At 34.6% G+C, this 21,619-nt stretch overlaps 1 protein-coding gene across 9 annotated transcripts in view; it reads right to left on the bottom strand.

Moving 5' to 3' along the window:
- The window catches only part of LOC120860498 (AT-rich interactive domain-containing protein 4B), a 139,096-nt gene that overhangs the window by 29,549 nt on the left and 87,928 nt on the right, over window positions 1–21,619 (bottom strand). For 4 of the 9 annotated variants that reach the window (XM_040236323.1, XM_040236327.1, XM_040236331.1 and 1 more), the window contains exons 12-17: window positions 18,682–18,754; window positions 16,965–17,059; window positions 15,859–15,956; window positions 14,595–14,838; window positions 14,114–14,289; window positions 9,200–9,469 (exon numbers count right to left, since the gene is read on the bottom strand). In XM_040236323.1, coding sequence (XP_040092257.1) covers window positions 9,200–9,469; window positions 14,114–14,289; window positions 14,595–14,838; window positions 15,859–15,956; window positions 16,965–17,059; window positions 18,682–18,754 — 956 coding nt within the window. The remainder of the gene's footprint in view (window positions 1–9,199; window positions 9,470–14,113; window positions 14,290–14,594; window positions 14,839–15,858; window positions 15,957–16,964; window positions 17,060–18,681; window positions 18,755–21,619) is intronic. The other 5 variants (XM_040236329.1, XM_040236330.1, XM_040236326.1 and 2 more) reach the window with 4 other exon arrangements.

Raw genomic sequence — 21,619 nt, 5'->3', positions numbered from 1 at the left:
CATGCTAAGTCACTTCAGTCATGTCCGACTCATTGCAACCCTACGGACTGTAGCCCGCCAAGTTCCTCTGTCCATGGTATCCTGCAGCCAAGAATACTGGAGTCAGTCGCCACTTCCTTCTCCAGTACTGCCTATAATTAAACTTTAAATTTAGAAACTGAAGAAAGCAACTGGCCTCTTCATGACAAAAGGAAATACAGCTTGCAAGAGCACAAGGAAACGAAAATTACTAAATACTTTCATTAAACAACAAATATTAAAAAACCAAGAAAAACAAATACTGAAACAAACATGAACAAACACTTCGGAATACAAAAATGAAGACTGAACCTGTTAGTGATTAGAACACACTTTTTCAACTCAGTTATCAATAAATTCTTTGTAATTAATGTGTGGAGCCTAGATAAGTATCTCATCTGATATTTAAAGTACTAAGGAAAATATTTTCAAAGAATATACTGACTCGGGAAAATCTGTTGGTATCATCTAACGTTCAACTAATGGAATAAACATGAAAGAACAGAGCGTGGGCAACTCATTTACCTTCTAGCAGTTGGCTCCCTGACCTCCATGAAACGAAGAGAAGGAGAACAGATGATCCCCCAAGTTAAAAACTCGAACGAAACCCCAGACTAGAAGTCTGCACAAGGGCTTGTTCACTGGACAAATATTTGTGAGGTGCCTGTCATGTGAGAGGCTCTGCACTAGGCACTGGGCAGTGAATGCACCACAGCATCTTCTCACGGAGCTTACCGCTTAACAGAGGACAACAGCGGTCAGCCATGGCATGGCAGCAATACAAATCTTCTGAACCCTTCCCAGAAAAGCAGTTACAGAATATTTGAAATTTTAATGTGTTGAATTAAAATATTTATACAAAGCTAAAAGGAACCATTCAGAGACCATAGCATACTTGCTCTCACCAGAGAAAAATAAAGAGTTCTAAAAAGAAAACGTTTTGATTTTTGTTTGGATGTGTTGGCAAATCATCTAAGAAATCATTTAGCAACAATAAAAATGGAAAAGAGCATTCATCAACCAGACATAAGATACCAAAATGGTTACTGTGCCCACAATGATTCAGATTTTGGCTCTTTTTTAAACCCAACTAAATCACTGTCAAAGAAATATTATCAGTCATGTATTTACATATACCTACACGATAATTACATGCAGAATAATGCGCAAATAACTTCAAAAGCAAAACTGAACTGACAAAATATTTTAAAACTCATTATTTAAAATACACATACAGATTGTAAAAGATAAAAATCTAGTAACCAACCATTAATGTAAGTGAAATATTAAAATCATTTGTACTTTTTCTATAAAGGAGAGACTCATTTAGCAATTGCTGAACAATTATGTATTTTGTATCTCGCCTATCTATATGCAAAAAAGATAACATACATCATAAAACTAACTTAGCTTTAAAAACCTCACATCTGAGATGAAAATTTAGGCCCTCTTAGCATGGAAAGGAATTTCCCCACTTAAACTGGGTAAGAAAATATGGAGGAAAATATGTTGTAAGAGAAGAAAAGACCAAGTTATGAGAAAAGCAGCACTAGTTATCAATTACAAACTTTATAAGCAATTTAACTAGGTTACCTACTTTGTGAATTTTCTATAAAAATCTTGATTTAGACATTTATTTTTAATGTGAAAAAATACCTAAAGCAAAATTTATAAAGAGACCTCCTGAGTACTGTTTAATGCCTTTAGTCATGAACTTAAAACAGGGCTTCCCTGATGGTACAGTGACTAATAATCCGCCTTGCAATGCAGGGACATGGGTTTGATCCCTGGTCCAGGAAGATCCCACATGCTACACAGCAACTAAGCCTGTACACCACAGCTACCGAGTCTGAGCTCCGGGGCCCGAGTGATGCAACTACTGAGCCCGTGAACCCTGGAGCCTGTGCTCTGCAACAAGAGAAGCCACCACAGTGAGAAGCCTGCGCCCCGCAACTACAGGAGACCACACTGACCACAACTAGAGAAAGTCCGTGTACAACAATGAAGAGCCTGTGCAGCCAAAAAAGTTTAAAAATAAACTTAAAAAGATAAAACAAAACAAAAATAAAAGCACAGTAGTGAAAAAATAAAATTCTAAGCATGCTCTTAACATTTCATATTTCCACCCCAGGTAACAGTGTTCAAGTCACACCAAAAAAAGCAGGAATGGTTTCATCATAATAGAGAAAAGAAGAGTGATAGAAACACTACTATTATCACATCATCATATGAAAGACATAAACAGTATAAGAGAATGGCGTTACAATACTATAGATCTGTTTTCCTAGAAAATTTAACTGTGTAAAATGAAACAAAGGTCTTCAGGCAGAGGTAGAATATAATGTTAACAACACATCACAGAACATTGTACCAGGACTATAAAGATCACTGTAAATGGTTAACAACTCTGGCACTCATTGTATGTTGTGATGCAGCTACTGACTTCTAAAAGAATCCCCAAAGTTTGTTTTATGAATATTTGATAAGTTTAGGGGGTTAGTATTTTTGTGCACATTTAGACAAACATATTGATGTACCTGCCAATCTATAAAGCTATGAAATGGAACAGGTCCAAGTTAATGGTTTACAGTAAATGTACCTATCAATCTATAATAAATACTGATGGAACAGGTCCAGTTAAATAAGCACTCCGAGAGAGAGAAAAGCCATCTGAGTGCAAAAATACCTGAGTTTACTCATCTTTTTCACAAAGGAAATGTTTATTTTCACTTGCGCTGAAAAGCCAACCAACTCAAAAGTCATTTTTCTAAAGAGAAATTATATTTATGTTCACTTTACTCACTGCTTATAAGCTTTCATTTAAATTTCTCTACATGAAGGACTGTCTAATATAAAGCATTTTACATGGTGCAAAACAATTTTTCACATGAGCAGTAACATACAGCTCTTGACTTCCATAGTAGTTTTCCATTTTAATGCTTTGGATCATAAATGTAAGTGAACAGGATACGACAAGGGTTTATAGAGACAAGAGTTTGGAGATGGCAGTGAGGTATGAAATGGAAGTTATATGAAGAAGGGCACATAAGAGGAGCTGTGCACAAAGAGGGTAAGGAGGCTTAGAGACAAAGGTATGGGCCATGTTCCCTCTCTCTCCTTAAAACAGACTGACAGATATTTACTTGGAGACCACTGTCAAATGGCCTTCATTTACAGCTCTTTAGCTTAACATGGAGTGGAAGGAAAGTCACAGGAGTGGAAGGGAAGCCACAGGAGTGGGCGCGTCTAGTCTATTTGAGTCTAACTCTCAACCCCATGTTATCTGCAAATTAGGAGATGGGCTCTGTGTATGACCCAAAGAGGTCATTAAAAAAGAAAATTAACACAAGATGGACCAAAATGCTAAATATTAAAGCTAAAACTATAAAACTCTCATAAGAAAATGGGGACATTTTCCTAACACTGAACTTGGCAATGTTTTCTAGGATACAAACCAAAAGCATGAGCAACACAGAAAAAAAAACAGACAAATTGGACTTTATCAAAATTAAAAACTTCTGTACAGCAAATGACAATACCAAGGGTGAAAAGACAATTCTGTGGGTTCACAGGAGAAAATATATGCAAATTCCATGTCTGATAAGGGATTAGTATACAGAATACATAAAGAACTCTGAAAACTCTTTAACACCAACAAAAAAACAACCAATTCAAAAATGGGCAAAACAAAAAATTAAAAAAAAAATTCAACATCAAAAAAGTGACTCAAATCAGAACTGGAAAAACAGAAATACAGTGTAAATTAAGTTAAAGTGTATACAAGAATAAAAGAAGAGAACAATTAAAAGAGAGAAAACACATAAAGACAAGAAATAAGATAGAAAAGATAAAATAACTGAGAAGTGGTTTTTTAATTTTGAGAAAGGCAGAAAAGAAAAATAAACAAGAAAAGTAACTGCAGCTGTAGCAGTTGGAACTCATGTAAAAAGTATCACAGAAAGAGTGATCAACTGGGTCAGTTACACAGGTAAGGCAAGTAAGAAGTTAAGAAATAAGGCTGAACAGTTGACAGTTCTGGAGGTGCACTGTGGCATGAGCCTTACTGGGTTGGGTTTACACAAAAACAATAGAAAAAGTGGATAACAAGTGTAAATAACTCAAATCATTTTTGCCGGATGGAAATGGAGCAAAGAAACAGCACAGTAGAAAATGCAGGGTTAAGTTCAAAGGAGTGTTCTTTGAGATGAAAGAAGTAACTGCAGGTCTATATACAGATGGGAATGGTTTAGAAGAGAACAAGAAACTCAAAATATACAGAAAAAAGAGGAGAATTTCTGGGCCCATAACTCTGATTTTGGCAGAAGATATGGCAGTTAGAAGATGGGTTTTAGATAGAAGCACGCTTGTTCACCTAAAGTGAAAGATAAGAAGGCATAAAATATGGCAGCATATATAGGTAAGAAGGTCATGTAGTGGAATTCTGTAGAAATTTTCTTCTTTCAATGAGGTCACCAGCTGAAAGTGGGCATGGAGAGAGTTGCTGGGGCTTTGAGGAGGGAAGAAATATTAAAAAAGAAAGATTTCTGTAACTATGTACAGTGATGGATGAGTGAATTACACTTACTGCAGTGATCATTGAGTAATATATACAAATATCAAATTGTTATTATTGTACACCTGACTATAATATTACATGTTAATGATACCAATAAAAATTACAGTAATAATTAAAGATTATGCCATTAAAAAATAAGAGTCTGAGAAAGTAGGAACGGCATGGGGGGAGGACATACAGTGCCCACTTGAGGTTCACAGTCATAAATTTAAAACAAGACCAGTCACTGTGGTTGTTGATCAACTGCACAGGTGCAGGCAAGGAGGAGGAGGAGGAGGAAGAGTGTTAGATTTAATCAGGATTCTTGTGGTTCTGTCAAGCAGGTGTTGCAAAGCAACATAAGAGCAACAGAAGAATATAGGGGTATAAAAAAATTATAAGAAATGATTGAAGAATGTAAGCAACATAAGGAGAGGTTGAGGGCATTAGGGGGTTGTAAATCCTGGTGGGGTACTTCCCTCACCTGGACAAATTCCTCAATAGGGAATATTTCTTTGTACCTTAATGCAAAGCGCAATATTGGCTCATAGATGTTGAACTTATGTTTGCCAAATAAAGAAACATGTTTGATAAACAGTGGGTGCATGCTCACAAAAATGTGATTAAACCAATTGGTTCTGAAAGCCTTTTATTCCACCTATTCCCTCCAAGGAAGTGCCAATTTGCTTAGAAAAATACGGTATTTTTAAAATGAAACACCTTTTCATTTCAAGTAATATATTCAAGAATAATTTACCTTATTTTCAGTTTTCTGTGACATAATATGGACTAGAACTAACTTGTTATTTGAGTTACAGTTGAAATTTACAGTGTCTCTTATTTTTAGTTGAGGTATTCTTTAATGTAGTTGGTAATCATCAACATAAAAAATAAATTCTCTAGTCAAATTCCCAAATCCATGGTTATAGAAAGTCAAGGTGGAAATGGAGAAAAATAAATCAGCACCAATACATGATAGAATATTGATGTATTTTAAATCCCATGCCAAGCAGTCTAGATAGTTCTAACACACAAGATTGTAAATATAACTGAACAAGGCTATTTGCTACTGAACAAAGATAAATCCAACACACTCAAAGTTATGGCCAATGAATTCCAAACTGTAACTTTATTTTCAAACATCAACCCCATGTTTTATGGCATGACCTAGAAACCTGAGAGTGAAAAGGATCAACTAGCTAATAATACTAAAAGTATCTAATAATAAAATATAAACATACTAAAAGTATCTAATAATAAAATATAAACATCACTGAGAAATTAAAACAAATATAACAGACAGCCTACTATTACAATTACTGAAGTATGACTACCTTTTTTAACGTATGGAGATATATTTTTTAAAAGAATAAAAGAGAACACTACAATACAAAAAAGTGATCTTATCTTTCTTTTATGTATTTTCCCATTGAATGCGATTTTTGGATGTTCTTAAAATTCTGTAAACAAGCATGTGGTGAAATAGTAAAGACCATATAGCACTGGACAGCAGCCTTACATGTGGTCATCACAGCTGAAAAATTCTGTAGCTATGTTTTACCATTTTGGGCTTCCCAGGTGGCGCTAGTGGTAAAGAACCTTGCTGCCAATGCAGGAGACATTAAGAGACTGAGGTTGGATCCCTGGGTCAGGAAGATGCCCTGGAAGAGGGACTGACAAGCCACCACAGTATTCCTGCCTGGAGAATCCCATGGACAGAGAACCTGGCGGGCTACAGTCTGTCTGTGGGCTCACAAAGAGTCTCACACAACTCAAGTAACTTAGCACTGAAGCACTGATCAGAATTCTGGCTATTTCTCATAAACCTGATGTGAGTACATTAAAATGTCTTTTTTCTCATTGTAGTAGTTATTAACAAATTGGCCCAAACACTATCTTATGTTAAAAAAAAAAAGCGACATTTTCAGTTATGAAATAGGGGTATAAATGAAAATTAACATAAAGGTTTATATAGAACTTCATAAAAAAGAAAAATGTAGAAATCATAAGAAAACAGTATTTTTCTAACTAAGATAGATATTATTTTTCTTAAGAAAAATCTGCTTTCTGGAAAATGTTTCCTATCAAACAAAACTCAAACAGCTCCATACAAAATTTCCTAAATTGCTACTATAATGAATGACTGCCAGTGAAAATAAAACTATTTTCATGAAACTTCATGCATAAATCTTCACTTCTAATTGCACAACTCAAGTTTAAATTCAGAAATCAAGCTGGAGCTCTCCCAAGTAACAGGAAGACAGTTGTAGAGCTGATGAGGATTTGTTGAGGTCCTCATCAGATTAGCTTCAGATGTAAAAGAGCGGCAAAACTCACAATTTCTTATTCATCAATAAGACAGACTCTTTGGGTATTTATTATTCCAGAGAGAAATGGAAATACTAGAACAGTGACTATAAAAAAATAACTGCTTAATCTACTGAAGTACAATTGTTTTCTCTGTGATGCTGGAGTCTGTAGACATCCACTCTATAGGTCTTCATCAAGATGGTAAGTTTTCTTCTTTTGAAAGTTCGTACCATACAAATGCATCAGTTGTCAGGAGTAGATGACATCCTTCTCATTAATTCAAGTTTGTCTTGTTGGACTAGGTCTCATTTTGGTTTTCTATGTTATTAAAAACTTGAATGCCTCAATTTAAAATCTTCCCTTTCTCTACCCAACCCTCTATCTACTTCAAAGCACAAGCACCGAACATTCTTCCTATCCTCTAAAATCCAGGTGCTGCTACGATAGGATTACTCTTTCCTTTATTGAATCTTTTCTTAACAAACAAAGTTGTAACTTAACTGCAGAATAATTTCATGAATGTTTCAATTTTTATCTATGCCTCTATTTAATGAGATAATTAACAGAAAATAATCAAGTCTGTTACAGTTAAACTTGGAGAATGCTTAAATTCTACCCACTGGTCACAGAATTAAAGCATTTTATAAAGACTACTAGGAAAACTGCCTCATTATATAACCTAGCAGAATAACTAGAAGGAAAGAATTGAAAACAAACAAAAAAACATAAAAGATGATGTATCTCAGATTATCTATCTTGTGGGTCTTACATAGTAGTTATTAATTTTCACGGGTACAGTTTTTCCTTCCTAATTTTAAACTAACATATTTAACATTTACATCCTGGGTCAAAGTGGAACTCCCTCTACATCTATATTTAATAAAATCAAAATGATTAAATATTACAGACAGCAAAATATTCTGATAGCAGCTCTGTAATCTCAAGTATCTTCCTCTGAACATGATACTAATAGCCCTTCAGGTGAGGAAAGTCACGCACCACAGAGACAGCACAAGAACCGACAGCCAAAAGGATAAATTACACACAGTGTTAAAAAGTGGTATCTGGAGAAGCTTATGTTTCATCAGAACAATACTGATAGGTATTCTTAAAATCCAAAACTTTGTTAATCTTTCTGGTTAGAAGTAATAAAGGGAAAAAGTCCCAAACAAAACTCCTACACATTTCCTTATGACTTAAGTGCTATTTTCTTCCAAGCTTCAGAATGGAACAGAACTGCACTATTCTCAAATTAGGAAAGGTAATCAGATTAGACATGCTTCCAAAGCTTCCTACTGCTGCAAAAAGACAACACAAATTGTACTTTTAAGAAACAGAGAGTGTATTTTTTTTAAGAAACAGACACTCTGGAGATGATGTTTTCTTAATCACATTCCAAACCACAGAATACAGTGTAAATAGAAATCATGAGAACTGTATTCCTCCTTGAAAACACTAGGTACACCTTGACACCACCACTGAAAACTAAGGATGGCAACCTTTTCAAAAGCTACAACTCTTATCACAGGCTACTTCAAATACAGTATCAGACATTCCAAAATAAATAAGATTTTTCTTAAAGATATCTAGATGCTCAGATCCCAAAACTAGTTTGCCAATTTTGGATAAAATTCAGATATTACCAAAGGAAACTTGTATAAGAAGAAAACTCAGTCCTGCTTTTCAGTTCCCTAGGTGAGTAGAGTTGGACCATGCACCCTATTTCAGTCAAGCAGACTTGCTCATATTTCAGTCATTGTTTCAAACATAAAAATTAATTTCTGAGGCTTCTGAACAAGATGTCACACAAGAGCTGCTAATGCGGATATAAGGCCTTCCTGAAATTGCTAAAGCTTCCTAAGACATAGCAACTTTAAAATCCTGCCTACTAAAGGCAAGAAAATGTGATGATTTAAGAAGAAAACAAGAGGTTACCGTGGAAAGGTAGATGAAAATGCGAGAGAGCAGAAGCCTCATAATTGGCTTGTAGACCTCAAGAAGCTCAAATCCCTTTTAACTTTTAAAGAAATTTTTCTATCATTTTACCAACAATGTTGCCCCTATTAATCTACACGCATAAAATTAAAATCAACTACACAGACTTTAGTTTTCTAGACTAAAGTATTTGAAGTATTGAAAACAGTAAGTAGGAAGTCACTGAGAGAGGTATTTACAAGTCAAAACTCCATGTTTTTTATATGGTATACTATGACCTCAATTGGAATACTAATAAATCTATAATTCGTTAAATTTTAAAATAGAAAATTACTGTACAAGATTTTTTAGGTAGTAATCACTAGCTAAAACTCAAGTTACCTCACATTCCATCCGCAGTAATGCACCAAGTAAAGGACCTCTCCACCTTCGACATCAGAATCTTTAATACTAGCTTCATACATTTTTTGATTTTTCCCTCGTCCATACCGCACTTGGACTTTCATGCCTGGTGGATAGCACTCAAACTCCTCTTCCTCATTGTTGTCATCATCCTCTTCATCCTCTTCCTCCTCCTCCTCCTCCTCCTCTACTTCTTCATCATCTTCCTCTTCCTCTTTATTCGTTTCATCTCTTGAAAGGTTTAAAAAACTGCAGTTAATAAAAGACACTTCATAAGCTTTTCAGTTCCAAACCACATAAATTGATAAAAATCGTGGCTGTGATTGTTCCGGGAACAGCAGGTTCCAAGCGTATGATATTCTCTGAGTTTCAATTTAATATTAAAAACTAAAACTGTATGAGATGACCATGGATGATTACAGAAAGATATATTCAGAGAAAATGAAAACTGAAAAGTAAGTGTATTAAAAGAAAATGTCCAACAGGCAGAAGAACAGAAGTTGTGCTGAAGAGCAAGAAACTAGCTAGTAAGGTCGACGCTAACATTTTCCTCATGTTTTATTGTAGAAGTTTTTTACAACTCAGTTAACAAAAACAAAAATCATCGTAACTCATAGCCATTTTCTGACTAAAAAATTTTTTCATTCAAATATTTCCAACCTCCAGATGTTTAAACAAGTTTTTACTAGCCAATGGCTAGTTTTAATAATTAAAATAATTTCAACCAGATTTTCTGAAGTTGTATTAAATGAAATATTATTTCACCTTTTATAGGAATATCCTACTAAGTTCACATTTAAATCACATCAAGTTTTTTCTTTCTATTCTTCTAAATTTCAACACAATTTCTGCTCTCTTTTCTCCATATTTACCAAAAGTCCTCTTCTACCAATTCTCTCAACTTTAAAGTTCTGAAGAAACAGGCATATGAGAGACCAGTTGCAAATATGAAACTGAAAGTCATTTGCATTCTAGAAGCAGCAATGCAACCATTCTGGTCTTCTCAATATCACATGCTTTCTAAAACAATCATATTCATTTTATATTGATCACAAATTTGTATTCAAGAAATTGGAGGAAAATCTTAGATTATAAATTTTCCATGCACTAGATTTATTTTTTAAAAACTTCAATTATTTACTCTGCAGTATGTCTATCCTTATTACAACAGTTTGCTCTCAAAAAGAATCCATCACTTTATAGCTGACAAATGAATAAATGTCATAAAATAGAACCGTAAGACAGCTAAGTAACTAACCCTTAAAAGTTAATGGGCATAGTATGTAGATAAAAAAATCTTCCTCCACTAATAATTTTAGTTTTATATTCTTATATGCAAGCTTTCTTAGCGATAACATACTTTATCATTCCTAATTACACAATTATGTAGGCAACAAAAAATAAACTAGAAATAGTGTCACAACTAGAACTGTAAAGCTTTTTTATTCCTTCTATACAGTGAGGCAACAGGGATGAAGGGAAGCTTAATACACTTATGAAATTAAGTCTGAGTTCACAAAAGTACCAAATGAGTCAATTTTCTCTGAAATGCATCACAAAGTCTACAAAAATTCTTAAGAATTACTCCTATTTTAAAGACTTGTTTATAGTCAAATTGGTACTTAAAAATTAAATGAATCCAGCTGTAACCTGAGATAAAAAATATGAATTCTACTACTGAAAATCTATTAACATTTCTATAATGAAAAAATTGTAAGTAAAGCTGAAATATCTAAGAAACTATCAGAAAGGCTGAAATATCTAAGAAACTATCAGATAAACTATTAACAACTTAACTGACATATATATGTAATAAACACATGTAAAATTAAAACAGTAAGGCTTTTTCTGAAAGAATACTACTTGTTTAATCAGAAGATCATATCATTGCTCATCAGGGAGAAAAGGAAGCATATTCTGGTAGATACGACAAAGATGGACCATACACCAAAGAGATTTATCATGCATCTCAGAATCACTATATAAAACACAAAAGATATAGATGATTAAAAGTTTAAAACGTTTTAAGCAAAAACTAACTCTAAACTGTACATTACATTATTAAGCCAAAACTATATAGGACTAAAGGCTTCCCTGGTGGCTCAAGGGTAAAGAATCTACCTGCCAAGGCAGGAGACACAGATTCAGTCCCTGGGTCGGGAAGATCCCCTGGAGGAGGAAACGGCAACCCATTCCAGTATTCTTGCCTGGAGAATCCCATGGACAGAGGAGCCTGGTGGGCAATAGACCATGGGGTCGCAAAGAGTCAGACACGACCGTGCGACTGCGCGCACACACACACGAAGCACTGAACACAACCGGCAAACGCCAATCATAGCTAGTACAATCCTACTTTCAGTGGTAGCCAGGGCAATCTTTTATGTAATCTGGAATAAAAACCTAATACTCTGTATTAATTTTTAAAAGCAATCAAAAATTAAAAATTAGAATTTCTCATTTAATGTCAACCTCAGACACAAACCAAATGAGTCACTCAATAACACACTGAACTACAAAGAGGCAAACAACACAATTACTGGCTATCAGCCGAAGCAAATATTCTCCCCCTCCTTCTCTTCTCAGTGGCAAAATCAGAGGTAGATACATCAAAAAGAACATAGAATGTCAAGAAAGAGAGCCTTTCAAAGTATAAAATGTAGCTAGTATACTAAGCGGATGTATGTATTACACACAAACATAAACACAAAACACACACATATTACATGAGTTATCTTTTACATTTTGGGAAACCAAATGCATCCACGAGGACTTTTTCATCCGAACTCACAAATTTCAAATTTCCCAAGTTTGACGTCACATTCCAAAATTAAGACCGAAATAACTATTACAGGTTATTAGTACCTACTACGGGCCAGGCACTGAACCAGACATTTTACATAAATTCAGTTATTTAATCTTACACACCTGAACTACAAAGGAAGGACACTGAAAGTTCTTTTACCAGCTAATTACTTAGAGAAAGTTTATATATTAGGTAAATATTTATATGTTAATTCTTTACAGTCACAAAATTTTCTGTTGCTCTGATCTAAGAAAATCCAGAGATCAGTGTTGGATATTTCTAACCCATAAATCTTCTACAGCAGCCACATCAGGAAAATTTGTTTGTGGTATGATACATTTATAAATATCTGCAGTAAATAAAAAGCCATAGGAATTTTCCTGGTGGTCCAGCAGTTAAGAATCTACCTTGCAATATGGGCAACGCAGGTTCAATCCCTGGTCAGGGAACTGAGACTCCACATGCCACGGGGCAATTTTGCTTGTGTGCCACAACTGCTGAGCCCGAGATCTGGAACCCAGGCACTGCAGCTAGAGAGAAGCCTGGGTGCCACAACTAAGACCTGATACAGTCAGAAATAAAAACTTAAATTTTAAAAAAAGTGTATAGAAATGTTAAAAATTTAATAAATACATAAGCCATATAGCTGAAGAATTCAAAAAATCTACAAAATAGTTTATACCATAAAATAAGCTGAAGTACCAACGTGAATAATTAAGATAATTATTAGTCACACAGAGAAAATATAGGCTTATTACAGGGCTTTCCACACGGTAAATGCTCCAGAAATAGATGCATATTTATAAATCAGATTTTTAGGCAAAAAGCTGAATCCTTACTAAATTTCTTAATAGCTGACATAGTCTTCAAGTAGCAGCAGGGTACTTCAAATATACATTTAACACACAGAGAAACATAACTAAGTATCATAAACACTTTAACTATATCCATCTAAAGCCAGTTTTGTTTCATTTTTCCATGTTTATTTGCATGTTGTGGTCAAAATTTTAGAAGAACACTAAAATGGCTCAGTCAGTAAAGAATATGCCTGCAATGCAGGAGACAGGAGTTCAATCCCTGGGTCAGGAAGATTCCCTGGAGGAGAAATACCCACTCCAGTATTCTTGCCTGGAGAATCCCATGGACAGAGGAGTCTGGCAGGCTACAGCCATGGGGTCATAAGAGTCGGACACAACTTAGTGACTAAATCACCAACCACCACCAAAATGAGCAAGAGATTTTAAGCAAAAAATACTTACTAAGTTTCTTAAAAGTAGAAATAATTTCCAGTATCACTAAGGAGTACGTGAAATACACATTTGTACACAGAGAGACACATATATTACAAAGTGTAATAAACACATTTTACTATAGTCATCTAAGCATCGTTTTTTTCCTCTTCCTTGCTTGTCTGCATGCTGTGGCCAAATTTTAGAAAATACGAAAATGATCAAAAAATATATAGTTGTACTTATTTAAAAGAATCACTAACAATGGGGATGTTTAGCCTTTTTTTAAGCCTCAGAAACAAGATGAAATGCCAAAAACCACCTATAAAATGCAAGGTCCACTGTCAGTATAGGTATTCTTGATACATTGCTAAATAATTCTCAAACTGACCAAACCAAGTAAATGCTACTATCACATAAAATGCTATATAACAGTTTTATAAACTAAGTACTAGCACTTTTCCATTCTTATTTTTTGCTTAAAAAATGATTACAACTCTCAAAATCTATACCCAACATACCATCTATAAAACACTGGAGAAAGACATCTTCCCAAATTTGTATTATCTAGTTATGAAGCAGAGGCTAATGCAGTAAGAACTGTTTTTCTCTAGCTCAAGATTTCATTAATTTCCATGATGAGAGCAAGAATAATGGATCAGAAATATGATCTTTTTCTAAAAATTTGCATTAGTAGGGTCTCTGAAGGAGGCAAATGCTATCTGCATAATAAATACAAATTAAAATCACTCAATTATTTATTTTGTCAATCACATTTAGATTCATAAAAACACACAAAGAGCAAATTACAAGAATTCATTCAGCTATAAAATGCGTCTTAACCAAAAGCAGACTTCTTACCCAGATTTTGCTTTTTCTTCTCCAGCTTCTACCTTTATGCTGAGGGGTTCATCTGTTCCAGCTCTATCATCATCTTTATCTTCCAGGTTTTCATTTTCTTCTGTTTTTTTCATGTTAACTTCTTTTTCCTGTTCAGATTGTGTAGGCATAGATTCTAATAAATTCTTTTTACTCCCCTAGAAAAAGATCAGAGGAACTAAACCAATAAAAGTAAAAACTGTCAGCCTAATTCCATTATCTAATTACTAGCACAGGAGGTACCAACCAGTACTAACACTGAGAAAGTTATTTTAACAATCTTCTGCCATCCCTAAAATAATGGCAAAAATAGCTAATGGCTATTTCAAACACAAAAATAGCATGTAATAAAGAAAATGCAAGAATAATAAAATTTATAAGATAAATTAAATAAGGAATCTTTAGAGAGGATGGAGAAAATGTACCAGAGAAAACAAAGGACTATTAACAGTATCCTATTTACCTGAGAGGGCTGAGTATTCTCCTTTCTTTCAACACCCTCTTCAAGAGGCTTTTCTTCTTTTGGTATTATATTCGCTTCCTCTTCAATCTTTATTTCTTTGATTTCTGGTTCATTTTCTTCCTTAACTTTTATTTCTTTTACATTTTCACACTCCTTACAAGGCTTGTTAACAACTTTCTCTGGCAGTGCCATCTGAAATTCAATATTGGCCGACCTACAGTACTCCTCAAAACCATATAAGTATCTGGAAACATGAAAAGAAGTTATATTTGGGAAAACATTTTGAAATGTTATTGTAGAGTTGTGGTTTTTAAAATATGTGTTCACTTCTAAGTTCTCAGATATTGAGCTACCTTAATATTCTAGCTTATTTTAATTCAGTTCTTTACAATCTTTTTACACAAATAGAAATATTTTTCAAAGAAAAAAACTTCATTTAAAAAAATGCTAAAAGGGAAAAGAAAGTCATCATCTTAAATGTAGTAACTGTAGTAATAGTAGCAAGTTAATAGCATCTATTTATATGCCAGATACTGGACCTCTGAGTATATGTAAAATTTCACTAGCTGATCAGACTAATCAGAGACAAATAGTATGAGACAAATAGTATTATCTCATTTTATAAACAAGAAAATCAAGGTCTGAAAGAACAAATAAGTGGCCCAAGGGCATAAACAACAAATAACTGGTAGAACCAGGATTCGAACCTGGGTTTATGTGACTTTAAAACTTTGGCATTTTAACTTCTACACAATACTTTGCAAATTTGCCTGAGCACAAAAACTTTCTTCACAGATTATCTCACAGATCTAGTATTCATGGAAATCAGTCCTGAATATTCACTGGAAGGACTGATGCTGAAGCTGAAACTCCAATACTTTGGCCACCTGATGCGAAGAACAGAGTCATGTGAAAAGATCCCGATGCTGGGAAAGATTGAAGGCGGGAGAAGAAGGGAACGACAGAGGAGATGGTTGGATGGCATCATCGACTCAACGGACATGAGTTTGAGTAAACCCCTGGAGCTGGTGATGGACAGGGAGGCCTGGTGTGCTGCAGTCCATGGGGTCGCAAAGAGTTGGACACGACTGAGCAACTGAACTGAACTGAATATTCATGGGCTACACTCTAGAAAATGCTATTATAGAGTGATTACTCTAGTAAACCTTCCTTGAAATTACTAGCCTCAGTTACATGGTAAATTCCATCCTGCTTTCTAGGTAAAATCCTGTTGAATATAGCTATATCCAGTGCATGGACTTACTTTTTATAAGCACATTTAACATTGTATCCTGCAGCTGAATTTAAGACAGGGATTCCAAGATCTTGGTAGACTTGTTTCCAAACAGCCCCGCTTTCAATCTGAAAGAGTAAAATGAATATTTAAAAATTAAAAGGTGAGGAATATGATAAAATTTTGATAAACACCAAATGTGTATGTTTGTGTGTACGTATGTATTACGTAGTTCTATATTTGTTGTTTCTAGTCTCAAGGAATGGAAAATACCAATTTTGATAGGTTCTAAATAAAATAATCTGGTTTACAGCAATGTTTTTAAGTTAAGTTTTGGTATTCTAACAAATCTCAGAGAATTATAAATGCTGAAATCCTAGGTCATTTGACGTTTTACCTTTTGGCCATGCTTCAAGGCATGCAGGATTCCAGTTCCCTGACCAGGGATCAAGCTTGCTTCCCCTACAGGGGAAGTTCAGAGTCTTAACCATTAGATAGCCAGGGAAGTCCCCGTTTGTCGTTTAAATAAACCCTGCCATGGTAAATAAGAATACATCTACATGCCTGAATCAAAATCTTAATGAAATGACAGATTAAAAACATTTCAATGATGTATGATATTCTATAAGCTAATAAAGTCGTTTCAAGAATCCTAGTAACACAACGTACCTTTCCTCCCCCCAGAATAGTATTAACTGGATGAGTACCATACATCATAGCAACCTTAAGATAATTTCTTCAGTTCTGCATACATGCACACATATATATACAAATAATGTTTTCTTTATATGTAAGGCACAGTGGTAGAGATCAAGGATATAAAGAATATTAAGACAGATCGCTGCTCTTACCGATCTTACAGTCTAATGGAAAAGAGACACAGAATTTCTACTAACATGGTTGTGTTATGACTCAGATAGCTTATGAAAGTTTGACAAACTTAACAGTAAACTGGAAAGCTCATTTTAAAAAATCTTCAAGTTTAAATTTGGTCTGAGGAAGCTAGCTATTTCTAACTTGTACTCTCCATTTTCTTTTCCTTTTACTCAAGTTTTTGTTAATAGACACTTTTAGATAATATTTAGATAAGAAAACATGTATGAAGAACATGTTTCACTTCTGATCATAATACTTACATTATCAAATCCTCCAAGTTTGTGTACAAGCCTGAATAACTTAAAGAGATTCAAATTTCGATATCCAAGCACAGGTCGTTTATTAATAGGTGTGCCTATTAAAGAAAACACGGATGTATCAGAACCATGCTTCGTATTTATTTAAATTTTGAAAAGATTCAAACATTACCATCAAATATACACAGTGCAATCTGTGTCTATATGAGAAAAACATCCCTGGTTAATCAAAAATATATCTACTTAAATCCATTTTATCAAAACCTTTTTTCCTATATCAGATTTTTGAAACTTTATTTATATTTTATTCCACTTTCATTCCCCCGATGAGCAAAAGAATAAACAATAAATGAAGCAAAATAAAATACCAAAGCAAAATTTTAAAACATAGGGTAACAATGTTTGGTAGAGCTGAAAACAGTATTGAGATAATTGATGGGCAACTGCTTCACAGTGGGAATTACCTTTTATTTTCTTTGTATTTTACTAACTTACTACTATTCTACAAAGTAAGCAATTCTAAAGTTATAGTGTTGTTTATTCCAGGATGTAAGAAAGTAGAAGGATACTAAAACTATCAGACTGTTAGAATGTGATTAAGAGAAAGTAACAGGATAGAGATACACAACCTATTGCCCTTTCCAAAAAATATATGACGGGGATAATCATACTCTTCATTTTTTTCTAATATTAGATTTTATTCATTTTCTTCTCTTTTTAATTTAGCTTATATAGAAAAAGCTTAAGAATCAGCCCACCTTCTTAGGCCAAGCCTCCATGAACACAAATAAACAGATAAATCAAGGACATTTTATACTGAAGAATAAAAAGATAGCTACATTACAGTAGCCACTATGATTTATGAGAGCAAAAAGACCAAGCCCACAGCTACTCATCAACAATACAAAACTGGATTAAAAAAACATGAATTCACAGAGCATAGTAGTACTTCTAAGTATGATTCATTCATTTTGTCTTTTTCTTCAAGTCATAAAGCTTTCAGCCTCTGCCCTCTACCTTGCTAGCATCTTTACAGGAAAGGAAAAACTATACTCATAACAGCAGATAAGAAAGAAACGGGGCCACAGTTACTAGATGACCAGGTCATCACTGCAAGTTAAAAGTTAGTGTTAATTACCCATGCTTATATTTCTTGAACCACAAAGGCAGATTCAAAAAGCTAAGACAAGGCTCACCTTGAGACTTGGTCACCTTTCTGTACAGATGGTTTAATTTTGTTCTTAGTTTTATATGGCTAAGTCATAAGAAGTCTTATGGCCCATCTTAGAATAAATGACATGTCCGTCTGTGTGTCTCTCTTACATACACAAACACATACATCTTGGGGCTGGCAGTGATTTTAGAGAAGAGGCTTTTCTATAGGCATACATGGAGGCTCAAATAAAAAGACACTATGATTCCCATTCTGTTACTGTTTTCTAATGTAAAGGTTCTTTGGGGTTCCCCCAAAGAAGTGGTGGGAAAGACAGGACAAAATACAGTTATTTACGGGTCCATGGCCATAACATCCATCAAAATACTGTTAAATCCCACATTCTACTTACTACGTGACAGACATTAACACTAGGGTGCTGGTGATACTGGTAATCAAAATGATAGCCATGACTACCAGTGACATGCAGCTTAATAAACAGAATTCTTATTTTTAAGATATTATCTGATATCTACATTAATAATGAATCAAAGAAAAAACACTCACCTCTATCTTCCATAAATTTGTACAACTGCTGAAGAAAGTTCTCCCTTTCCTCTGGAAATGGTTCTATTTCTTCCTAATTTTAGTCACAGAAGAATAAAATATTATTTTCCTCAGTTAAGCATTTTAATAACACAAGCAGATTTCCTACCAACAGCAAAGACTAATACTCACTAGAATATTTCAAAGGCTTTTTACAAAAAAAAAAAATTACTTAACACTAAGCTATTCAAAACCAGAAAGTCTAGACATTTTATGCTTTACAGAGAACTATGTCCTAAAAGGTTATCTCAGTAGTGACAATCCCAAATGTAAATGCTCATATAAGAAATGAGACTAACAAGATGGTTCATGAACTTTTTACCACATCAGAGATCTAGTCTTTAAATCACGGTCACAGGCTCAAGAAGACCTACTCTCACTTATATTAATTTGGGTCAGGGCTTAACATCGAAACAGGTTCTACTCTTGCTCCTCCAGGAACTAAACAAGTGAGGGCCCCATCAGCTGCAACTAAAATTATCCTTCATTATATTCGGCCCCACAGTATAGTACTTCAAGCTTATAAAATCAGTAAAGTGGGGAACAAACTTGATCTACAATACCTGAAGATTCAGACTTAGGGAAATCTTCAAGTAATAAAATAGTTCCCCGATTTATCAATTACAAGGGAGGGACTAGCTTCTTGCTGCTGTGGCCAGGGGCTGTGGCAGTAGGGAGCTGGTCCTGAAGCAACCTGCAAGGAGCAGGGTAGTAGGTGAGATGGAGGAACTCATCAATTCAGTGACCATCAACAAACATTTAATGAGCACCAGTGAGTGTAGCCACTGTGCAAGGTGCTGAGTCAAAAGAGAAACGAGCGATGGTGCCTGTCATTACAGAGCATGGTCAGGGCTAACTGCAGAGGAAGGAACTCAAAATACACACTGAGGCTTTACAGTTAGTCTGGTTGAAACAAAAGTATCCCGCGTGGTAAAAGTCAGAATACTTTTCAACTGATAGCCTAAATATATCATTCTAATTTTAAAAATCATGTGTCTAAAACCACTGCTGGCGTGAGATCGGCCTCTATCTTAAAAGCAAGCAGAAAAAAGGAAGTTAAAGACAATAAAAACTTGTATCGATAAAACTATTATGCTTGCTAATAATTGGGCAGAGAAGAATAAATGACAATTATTAGTTTGCTTATGATAAAATTTGTTTTTCTCAACCTAAACATGATCCACATGCACTGCATTTTGGTAAGGTAGTCAGACGTAAGTCTAGGGAATACTGTTTTCTAGGTATTTTCTTAAATGCCCCCATGGTACAATAAATATGTGACTTTCATAAACCACCAAATTTATTCTTACTGCAAAAAATTTTAAGTGAAGTCTGTATTTAACTTTAAAAAACTGTTTAAACTGGAAACCACATTTGGTTAACATAAATCTAAGTAACAAAAGTTTTGGTAACTAGTATTTACTGATCATCTGTTCCATGTTACACACTATGACAAGACACTATGAGTATAAGTACAAGTAAGATGGACTCCTGACCCTTGAGGAGCCTATTTATTAGTAGGGCAAAAAACAAACAGAAAATAATACATGCACATATGTAACGCATGTATATATGTATGCAAAAATTTCTACGAGTGGTATCTGTTTATAGACCATCAAATGGAGTGATTAACTTTTCTTGCAGAAGGTGATGGTTCTCTCCTTTACAGGGAAAATAGGTTAGTAAGGTTTAAAAAAACTCAACAGAAGTGTCTCATGCTGACAAAGGGCAGGGTGGGGAAGGGCACTGTGGACAAAGGTATTGGTTTGTACAGAAGTGAATAGAAACAAAGGTTTGTAATTCAATGTTGCTACAACCTAGTTCAAAGTAGGAGGGTAGGGAATTCCCTGGAGGGCCAATGTTAGAAATTTACACTTTCACTGCCAAGGGCCCGGGGTTCAACACCTGGTTGGGGAACTAAGATCTGGAAAGCCACGTGGTACCATCACAAACAAATAAACAAAAAAAATAAAAGTAGGAGAATATACCAGAAGTAGTGATGGAAAAAAAGAGAGCACAGGTTCAGCTATAAAGGGAGGTTCTGAAAGTAAAGCCTGACTTCCAGAGTAATAAGTCATTCAGACTGTAGCCCACCAGTCCAAGGAATTTTCAGGCAAGAATACTAGAGTGGGTTGCCATTTCCTAATCCAAGGGGATCTTCCTGACCCAGAGACTGAACCTGCATCTTTTGTGTCTCCTGCACTACAGGCAGATTCTTTACCACTGCGCCACCTGAGAAGCCTTAAGCAAGGGACTGATGGCTTATTTTTAACATTTTAAATAGAAAGCAATGGGGAAGACCGACGCCAGGGAAACTTTCACACTACACACTGTCATTATAGATCACTATATTATAAAACATAAACTTTAAAATGTTCCTACTTCATCAATAGTTGTGTATTACAGTTACATGGCAAAATTTCATAACTTACCTAAAATATTACATATTGACATTAACTTATCTTTGTTTCCTAAAAACATTAAATACAATGGTCATGTATTGCAGCTATCATTATCTGCTGCATTATTCCCCCAATAATTTTCATAAAGCCATTCAGCAAACCATTAAAGAGCACAGTGGTGCACTGTCACTAGTAAGATTATGGGCAATTTTCTCAGTACTTGTCATGGATGGACCTAAAGTACCAGCTACAATCAAATCTATATTTAGCTCCTTGATCCATATAAATTCACAGATGTCTTATTTTGTCTTAGATAAAATCTAATACAAAAATCTTTGTATTGATTCTTTGAATCAAAGATATTAATCTTTACTTTTATGCTGATTATTCCTTTAACATCAGATAAAAGACATTTTATCCTTTATGAGATACTGTAATAAAATATGCAGATGTAAACATAGTATGAGATCACAGCTGTCTATGTGATGTTAAAAAGC

This window comes from Oryx dammah, unplaced genomic scaffold, assembly GCF_014754425.2.
Source record: "Oryx dammah isolate SB20612 unplaced genomic scaffold, SCBI_Odam_1.1 HiC_scaffold_11077, whole genome shotgun sequence".
Lineage (NCBI taxonomy): Eukaryota > Metazoa > Chordata > Mammalia > Artiodactyla > Bovidae > Oryx > Oryx dammah.
This window is presented reverse-complemented; position numbering and strand designations above follow the sequence as displayed.